The following is a 9,731-nucleotide window of genomic DNA, read 5'->3' as shown; positions in this document are numbered from 1 at the left end:
ACTCAACAGAAGGGGTTTTGGAGAAAAAAATCATTAAGAAGTCTTATTTAATTTGGAGAAAAATAGATCCTAGCAGAAGGACCACTTCACACCTCAGTCAACTGAGGGCATTTCAAAATGTTCCAGTAAACCTTGTGCTACTTACTGTTTAAGTCATAACAATGTGTTTAAATGCTTTTGTCTTTCTACATGTGCCTGTGTGAGCAGAATACAATATCTCATCCAAACACAAATAATGCGTGCGGTATTTATGTTCAACATTAAATTCAGCATTCACACACGTCCAATTAACCCTTGAAAGTCATAGAAACCTCCTTACCATATCCCCAAACTATCGTATCCTGCAAAGCAATGTCTTGGAGAGTATATGAAGGTGCGACAAAACAAATCAGTGTTGTTGCACAGAATGAGCAGAACTCTCTGAAGCTGGAAGCTTTCAACAATATTTCTTGTCAGATGGTTTCAGTCGCACAGCAGGCAGCTGTAACTAGTACTCTGTTCAGGGTGAAGTAGATGTTTTGTGAGAGGCTTGCAGTTGTGTTTTTTTTGTAACTAGACACATGCCACTACCAGAGTCGTATACAGCGTCTCTACATCACTCCTCCGCATTCCAAATATGGTAACTTCCGGTTACAAAAAAAAAAAACATGGCGACGGCAGTAATCCAAGATGACGACGGTGAACTCAAGGCTTTAAAACGGCAGTCCACAAACCAATGGGTGACGTCACGATGACCACGTTTACTTCTTGTATACAGTCTATGATTGTTAGTGTGTCATTGGTTCAGCTACCGTGCGCCAATGGTTGCATGCAGTTGGAAGGATCCCCACAGTTATTACAATTCATCTTAAGGTGAACATGAATGTATATAATGTGATTTTAAAAAATATCTAAATCTGTTTGCAGCCTTTCTACTGCAAAATCACAAAATGCTGCAAATCTGCCATAGGAATCTGGCTAAAGAGTGCTACCTAACACTCCTCTCTTAATGGCTCTGGTAACACCAGAAGCCAATCCCTGTGTCGCTTCGGATGTTTTTTGTGAGTTAATTATGTTTGCAGACACGGAACAAAAAAAAAAAAAATCTGAATCAGCCAGCATTCAGCAGTAAAGGTTAGAGACAACTGGTAGGCTACTGAAAGGAATCTTGCAAATTGGAATTTGATTGGTCAGACACAATGTCGCACCTGTGACAACAGCTTAGAGTAATTTCTTTCGTTGGCTGGCTGTCTCGCAGGCTGAAATCTAATTTCCCCTGGATGTGCTTCAAAGCCTTTGCAACACTAATCCAGCAAACGGGGCGAGCTTTCCTGAGGTGTGTTTGTGTGAATGTGTAATGAACAAAGTGATAGACGGAGAGATGAGGGAGAAAGGGGGAGGATTTATATGTGCGTTTGTCTGTGTGGCGACAACGGATGTATATGTCTTAAAAGTCAGTTTCTCAAAAGGTCAGGATGTATTAAACTAATGGGCTGTACCTGTGCGCCTGTGTGTCGACCTGTGTGTGTGTGTGTGTGTCTGTGAGATGAAGTGGATTTATCTTCAAATGCCGAGCCCCCGGCCGATATTTGATCTTGATCATGACACACATACACGCACATCTATAGACGGAATGCGGGGCTGTGCTGGTATTAATAATGAATAGATTTTGCATTATTAAAGTACCTTGATTATTAATAATTGAAGTGTGGATCGAGCAAAGCCCTGCAGAGCCCAGGAAGCTGTTGGTACAGCCCATCATGACCTTTACCAAGAACCTGCATCTACAGCGTTCTTCCAGGAATTATACTGTACTCATGTTCATTTGCACGGTTCATTTCCAACTATTGGCCAGTCTGACCAAAACAGATCCCTGAGTGTTAAAGTGCAACCACGCGTTCAGTCAATTAGAGTCACGGACGAAGACATTTTGAGCATCATGCAATGGTAACAAATTCTGAAACATGAACACACACACTCAATCAGCCACGCACGCACGCACGCACGCACGCACGCACCCAGCCACCAGCAATATCCTTTGGAGCTGTACATTGAAGACTAGAGCTGGTTATCGCTGTTCTTTCTCTTCTACATGAGAAAATTTAAATGACTGCGCACCGCTCAAAATGTCATTTGTAATAGCTATATGAAACATTTGGCTCCATGCATGACGCATGAAACAAGTTGTGATGCAGGCACCTGTTGGGTCTTATTTTCAGCCTGTAAATTTGGCCATAAATTGACCTTCACTACGGCCATCACGCCAAATCAGTGTAACGTATGATGGGATGTATTACGTAGAATTAAATTAATGGTGTGTGACAGTGGCTTAAGATAGTTACAACAGGCCGCAGTGCACTCTATCATGATGGGCTCCTAGTGCACGCTAGTTACTAATTATGAAGCACACGTACACATCATTTTCTTCCTGTTGCTTTTTGCTTTAAAAGGCATGACTGCTCGTTTGGTTGTGCTCAGCTTGTCGGTCTTGATTATTAATTTATTTGAATAGTTTAATATTTAGTGTAAGTGTACGATGATTGGTCATACACATCAGCCAATGCAGCACTAGCAAACGGCATTTAAAAAATTGCTTGTGACAACAACAAAAAACAGTGGAAAACACCGACAAATGGACCAACAGTGAGTCCAGAAGTTAAGTCATTGATGATCACATACCCACTGAGCTAAAGAACAAGTGAGAGCCACTCTACAGCAAGCTAAACCATTAGCACAAAGGCTAACCCAGTAGCAAAAAAGCTAACCAAGTAATGTTCGCACAGAGGCCAACACAGTAGCGTTAGCACAAAGGCTAACACAATAGCACAAAGACTACTGAGCCAAAGAATCTGTTTCAAACTGGCAACAGGTACTTTTATGGTGTCTAATTGGCTTGTGTTCCTATGTTTGTGGCGCGTATCACAGTTGGTTATATACTCCTATCGCACTAAAAAAAAAAAAAGAGCTTGTAGCAAACTTTGCAGTTCCTCTCAAGGACTCCCCAGAACTGTTCGGTCCCAAAACCTCTATGGTTGGAGGGCCCTGCTCTATCTACAAGAGCTTCCTTTCACAAGCTTTCACGTATACTCAGACACGTTGAAGAAGACCAGACAATGATGCACTCTTAAATGCCACTTTCAAGCATTCACCTCCTGCTCAGTTTAACATTCTGCTGTGATTATCTCGCTGACGCTTGCTGTCGCCCGGGGCTCCATCGCCACCCATCATCTTGTGCAAAAACAAAAGAGAATTGGAGCCAAGCTGTGGTGTGGGAAGGAAAAATAAGTGGGGGGGGGAAGGCAGATGTGTGAGTGATGTGAAAAAGATAGAGACAAGCAGAGCATGTAAAGAGCCAATTGTGCCAAATTATGTAGAAGCACAGACGGGGGAGGGCAGGGATCCAGAAACGAGGGTGCAGACGACTGTTGGACCGCGACAGCAGGATGTGGAGGTGGTTGGAGGTTCGTGGGAGAGCTGGAGGGCCACGTCCAATTGCGACTGTTGCTCACATGGCATGCTCCAAGCTCCTGCCTCTCATCCCTTCCACCGCCCATCCATTTCTTCTCAATCAACTTATGCCAGTCTGCGCCCCAATACGACACCGTGTTGTTCTTCAGTCTCACCCGTCTCTCCCTTTTTATTCATCTCCTCCTCCTCCCTCTTTGCCGACCTCCCTCCACCATCTTGCCTGTGTTCCACGTTCCTGCTTGGTTTTTTTCTGCAGCCCCCTCGCTCCTCTGTTCTCAGCTGTCTCGCTGTGCAGCCACCGACAGTTTGACTTTTTCCCTTTTCTTTTTCTTCTCCCTCCTAATACTGCAGTGGGCTTTGTCTGTCAAAAGCCTCACAAAAGAAAGTCGGCCTACATCTTTGTTGTATTTTAATTATTCTCGACATGCTGTGGGCTCAGTTAATAGTCTCAATGAAAATAACAGGAGACACACTGTACATTGGTTTTCACAAGAGTAGTGATTTTGATTTGCAAAATCAGTGGAATACTTTTCAGTACTTTTTTTTTCTTCAGAAAACTACCCTTTTTACTTCAAGTAATACAGATATTGTACCATTTTTGACGTTCGGGAATACTAACTCTGCTAAATGCTATTTTGTGCAGTTGGTATATCGTTGTAAAAAAAGTAATGTTAAGTACGATTACTATTCAATGCAACACCTTCTCCCTCCCATCTTTGTTGAAATGACTTTCCAGGTCCATCCCTTTGATCTTCGGTCTTTGATCTACAGCTCAGAGAGTCCGTGTGTTTAATTTACTTCTCTGATTCCCTCAGGCGGGCACTCCCTCAGCTACTGAAATGACTCTCTCTCTGATTCACCGCTTCAAAGACTCAAACGTGTCCGTGTGTCCTTCTGCATGCGCAGGTAAAGGGGATCTGATTGGCTCGGATTCCCTGACGAAAGAGCAGGTGATCAAGACCAACGCCAACGTCAAGGCCCTGACCTACTGCGACCTGCAGTACATCAGCCTCAAGGGCCTCCGCGAGGTCCTCCGGCTCTACCCCGAGTACGCCCAGAAGTTCATCAGCGAGATTCAGCACGACCTCACGTACAATCTGCGAGAGGGCAACGGGGCTGATGTGAGTACACACAGAGAGTAATATCACAGATTTAAGACTTGTGTTTTTATGTTTGCAATCGTTGTTTTCTCAAATTTCTCCTTAAAGACAAATAAAGTAGTTTTTATTAATTTGAACTGATCAGACTGCCTCCTTGTGGCCATGGGATTGCCAGTGACTAATAGTATTGTTGGATTTGCTCAAACTTTGTGTCAGAAAGTGGGAATAAGAATGCATTCTACACATGTAGGGTCATGTACATATCAACCCAACGTCATCTAATATTGGGTACTGGGGAAGGAAAGTGAGTAGTCTGTCACTTTATCAAAACCTGCTACAGTTTGGGGAGGTATTTAGAGGCTAATATGGCTAAAGGTGGGGACCGTGTCATCAAAAATGGTGCAGTAAAGGGTCGAAGAAAGGTCTGCAGGTGTGTATTTATAAATGCAATGTATACAGTTACAGCTGAGTAAAACTGACATATGTTGGTTTTGTGATATAAGATGATAAAGTTTCTTGTAAGAGGAGAATAATTTGGTACCTAGTAAGAAGAAATGCGATGAAAAATATCTTGATATGAAGTGAAAAGAATTTTGTAAAAAATAAGAAAGGTTTCTCCTGATAACAAGAAACTGAGTAAGTGTTCTTGAGTCATGGATGCAACCCACCAGATCAGTCACATCTCTCCATGTGCGGCCTCCAAAGTGCAAATCGAAAATGAAATTCTAACGGGCAGCCTGAGAGGCGCCTTCAGAGGGGTCTCACGGGTAAAAGCTGCACATGACCTCGAAAACCACTACTGTAAAATACACTCACGGATCCCTGCACACATCACAATTTCACAAGCCAAGGCTCGAAGTGCTTTTTGCATATCTACTGCTATTTTACAGACACGCACACAGCCTGCGCCTCTGGCTGGTGCAGCAGCAGAGGGAGCAAAACACAGGGACAAGAATAGCTCAGTGCTGCTGTTTGAAGCTGTCCTGTTGCTAAAAATAGTGCAGGGAGGAAGCACGGGCCGTCCCTGAATAGCTGTGTCCCCCGCAGCTGCTGCTAAGATTGGATCCCGCTCGATCTAAATAGCGCAGCCAGCCGAGGAGAAGAGAAAGGTGGAGGAGGAGAGACGAAAGGGAGGGGAGGGGGGAAGACTTTCTGTTCTGCTCTTCCTAAGGTCCTCCTTTTCCACTGCAGACACGTGTGATTCTCCCGTGCACAGAACGCTTACTGCAGAGTATTAGCGTGGTGCAAATGCGTGCACATATCAGCATGTGTCCGTAGCAGTATCAAGAGGATGCATGATTCCAGATGCCACAAGCTGCTGCCCATGTCTCTGGTTTTGATGTCCATACTGGTTATGAATGCAGAACCTTTCTGGTACCAGCAGCAGCCCAGGAGAGCGTGTTTGCACATGTGTGTAAGAAAAGAATGCAGATGTACAGCACCTCCTTTCCAGGTAGACAGAGACTTGAGGAGGCAGTCCCAAAAGGATGAAATAGATTTGTCATAGCAACAAAGAAGAGACGTGTTGCCCGGCGTAGACTTGATCAAAAAGAATAAGATGATAAACAGCAAGGGGGGTTCCCTGTGTTCTTCTCCTGTTCAATCTCTGCACCAGAAACATGCTGGTGTGGAGAACGACATAGTGCCACATAGTGCCACATACTGCGCGCGCGCGCGCACACACACACACACACACACACACACACACACACACACACACACACACACACACACACACACACACACACACACACAGCACCAAAAACAAGAAGAAAAAAAAAAAGAGCACTTTGTTCGTTCGTGTCACACACAGTTTACATACATCCACTCTCACATGCAGGCCCTGCTCTCAGACTTCTGCATGACTCGATCACACATACATGATGCGAAATGCAAACTTCAGCACGCACACACACACACACACACTCGCCAACACGAGGCAAGTGCACACTTATCACGCCCCCGCATCGCAGAGCGCTCCTTGGTTTTCCTCCAGAGCTGGGAGCTAAAATTAGAACAAGAGCTAAAAATACATTACGGTGGCACAGAGGGAGGGAGGGCACTGGGGGAGGAGGAGGAAGGAGGAGAGAGTATGCTGAGCAGGCAGGGATGGAGGGAGAGGAGAGACTTAATTAGAGTGAGGCTCAGAGAGGGAGAGAACAGGGGAGGAAAGGGAAAGTGGAGGGGCGTTGGCTTGTCTGCATGATGAGATGTGAAATACATTTATTACTCACTGCACCAGTCATTCTAGGGCACAAGTTATGTTATTATTGTGAAGCCGCTGGAGGAGATCGGCAATTTATACTGTAATCCCTAAAGCTGCTGTTTGTTAAAGTGGATGCAGTGAAATTGTTTTCAGTGTGTTGGTAAGGTCGGACCTTATAGCACATGTTTTTAGACACGATGTGCAGAAAGACTCGTCTTCACTCTTTTTTTGTTCATTTGAACATTATGATCCTTGTAGGGTGAAAGAGCATTAAAGAGATAAAAAACTATTACAAAAGTATATAAAACCATACCTTAACACTTACATAAATAAAATAAAAAAATCATGAGTTCAAATAATCAGAAAATAACTTATTGTTTTGGTGGCTTGTCAAAAAATATATTTGTGGGGGGATTTAAGACTCAAGATATCTAAAATGTATAAAACGTTTAGGACATTTATTAATCTTAAGTCCCACCAACTCACTCATACATAAACATCCAGCCACAAAAACAGGTGTAAGTCTGCTCTTGTTTTCTCTGTATCTTGAGCTCTTGACTATTTAATGCTGAACTCTGACTTCTTCTAGTACAATCACAGACAGAAAGTGCTGTTTTGTTTAGCTAGTCTTTTCTGGAAGTTTCAGCGACCCAGCATCAACACTGGAGACGGCCTAAATTATTCAACTCATAAGCAGGGACATCGCTGATGGGGAACAGGGACGGATTTAACTGCTGGGGGAGTGTGTGTGTGTGTGTGTGTGTGTGTGTGTGTGTGTGTGTGCATGCTCGGAGCAAAGTGATGAGGGAAAAAGTCAGAAGCAGCAGTCTGTATTAAATGTAGCATGACAGGCTTCTTTTTGCAGTCTGGCAAAGACTGAGGCAAAACAATATTCGCTCAAAACAAAATGAGAAATAATTGGAATTGGACTCGTTACTATTCGCTCCTCCATCTCTCTCTCTGATTTCTCTCTGACATTTCCTCGTCTCACACAATCCCTCGAGGGAGACGGGAAAAGTTTTGACGTGGGTCAAACTCCTGAATGAAAACCAGGCAAGTTTGAAAAGTGATTAAAGTGTACTAAACAGTACACCAGCACTTTGATCTTTCCTATTAATAAACTAGCAGCAAAAGGAAAAAGCCCCAATATTTTTGTTTAAGCCACCGAAACAAATATTCACTCATACACCCAGGAATAACATCTGTCTGATAGCACCTCTACACTAAAACTCCTCACACTAGGAAAATGGTGAAAGAAAATGGGCTCAGAAATGTTCAAAAAGAAGAAATCAGATAGATGATCAAGAAATATCCTGTTGTTGTATTTGTGGTGGTCTTAGATATGCTCTCTGTTCTGTTGGAAGAGGGAGTATGTTGAGTACAGTACATCAAAACATTCAATGATGGAAACTCTTGTTTGTCTGCCACCCGCTGGCACAACCACGTCACTGCGTCACCAACACTGTGATGCAACACGTGCTCAAAACAAGCGGAACAGTCTCCTCCGTCAACAGCCGCCCGGTTGAACTCTTTTTGTTTGACTCGCAGGTGGACTGGGAGAGCAACGGCGGCCTGGTGAAGAAGCTGCCGTCGATCCGCGAGGACGAGGAGGTCGACGAGGAGCAGAACTCGGTGTCACGCGCCCATCGCTCCCCGCTGCGTCTCAGCAGGGGGCTCAACTCGCCGCTGCGCTCCCCGCTGCTGCCGCCGAGGCCGTTCCGCGCGCCCTCCGAGCACTGCCGCCCCGCCACCCTGCAGATACCGGTGGTCAGCTTCTGCAGTGCGCCGTCCGAGCTCAGCCCCAGGTAACACACGCACGCATGAAACAGAAGTAGCAGCATCAGCTGATGATGCTGCAGCAGCATGTGTGTGTGTGGCTGCATGAAAACCAGTAGGTTACTGGTGGATCACGTGGCTGCTGTAGGAGGGCGTGGAGGTTTGCATGTGAGCAAAATCTGCTGATAGAGGGGTTTGTTTTATGTGTGAATGAAGTCACACACACACACACACACACACTGTAATTAGTGCTCTCTCTGATTTACATTCCTCTCCTGTGCGCCGTCTCTTATTTTAATCCCTTTTCTTCTGCATAGATTCGTGGACGGCATTGAAACGGAGAACAACTCCACCTCCTCACAGAAGTTTGAGTTCAGTCCCAGCATGTCACCTATAGCCCCGCCCTCTCCATACCCAGGTAACACGTTTACACACACAGTAGCCTCGCTCTGAGGAGAATAGTTTTATTTCTGGAGGACTAATGTTCTCGTGTGTGTGTGTGTGTGTGTAGGGATCCGGGAGCACTCAGAGATCAAGCAGAGTGTGTCCAAACTGACAGAGGAGGTGAGTGCTACATGATGATGATGATGCTTGTTTACACATCTACCTGAAGAAGTTATGAACTCCTCAAAATGGCTTTGGTTGTTTGTATTACTCAGCAGACTATTTCATGAATGGATTTCATGGCAATTACTATTTTGGAGAAGTAGTAGCCGTCGCCATCTTGGTTTTTTGCAACCAGTGAACGAAAGTTACCATATTTTAACTGCGGTGACCTGTCAATCACAAGGTAGCCCCGCCTAAACTAGTCAAAATGTCTATTTGTTAGAAAGTTAGACAATAAGCTGAGAAAGAATTTTGCCAGTTCCAATCCAGTTCCAAATTAAATTATCAAAACAATAGATTTAGAGGGATTACACTTCTTCAGCAGAGCTCTTGTAGTTCCATGTTAGTATTTAATCTGAGCATGCAGCATGTTCTCCATAGTCACAGTACATGATGTGACTGTGGACATTACGTATGCGGAGTGTGTATCAGATTAGGTTTAACACAAATAAGGATTAACTTTGTCAGACATTGTTGTAAGCACCCCTGCCTTCTATCCATTATCCACCTGAACAACAAGAAACTTTAAACAGCATTTGCATGGACTGACCTTGATTTGGTGTTGTGGTGTGTGTGTGTGTTAACGGTGTGTGTGT

The 9,731-nt window shown here is 44.4% G+C and overlaps 1 protein-coding gene across 1 annotated transcript in view; it reads left to right on the top strand.

The window, feature by feature from the left end:
* Positions 1 to 9,731, top strand: part of kcnh3 (potassium voltage-gated channel, subfamily H (eag-related), member 3) — a 107,906-nt gene that overhangs the window by 96,517 nt on the left and 1,658 nt on the right. Inside the window, exons 11-14 of the mRNA XM_031873419.1 lie at positions 4,354 to 4,568; positions 8,302 to 8,558; positions 8,847 to 8,947; positions 9,041 to 9,093. Coding sequence (XP_031729279.1) covers positions 4,354 to 4,568; positions 8,302 to 8,558; positions 8,847 to 8,947; positions 9,041 to 9,093 — 626 coding nt within the window. The remainder of the gene's footprint in view (positions 1 to 4,353; positions 4,569 to 8,301; positions 8,559 to 8,846; positions 8,948 to 9,040; positions 9,094 to 9,731) is intronic.

This window comes from Anarrhichthys ocellatus, unplaced genomic scaffold, assembly GCF_004355925.1.
Source record: "Anarrhichthys ocellatus isolate YVR2014 unplaced genomic scaffold, GSC_Weel_1.0 scaffold71, whole genome shotgun sequence".
Lineage (NCBI taxonomy): Eukaryota > Metazoa > Chordata > Actinopteri > Perciformes > Anarhichadidae > Anarrhichthys > Anarrhichthys ocellatus.
Note: the sequence above shows the minus strand (reverse complement) of the source record. Positions and strands in the feature narration are given on the sequence as shown.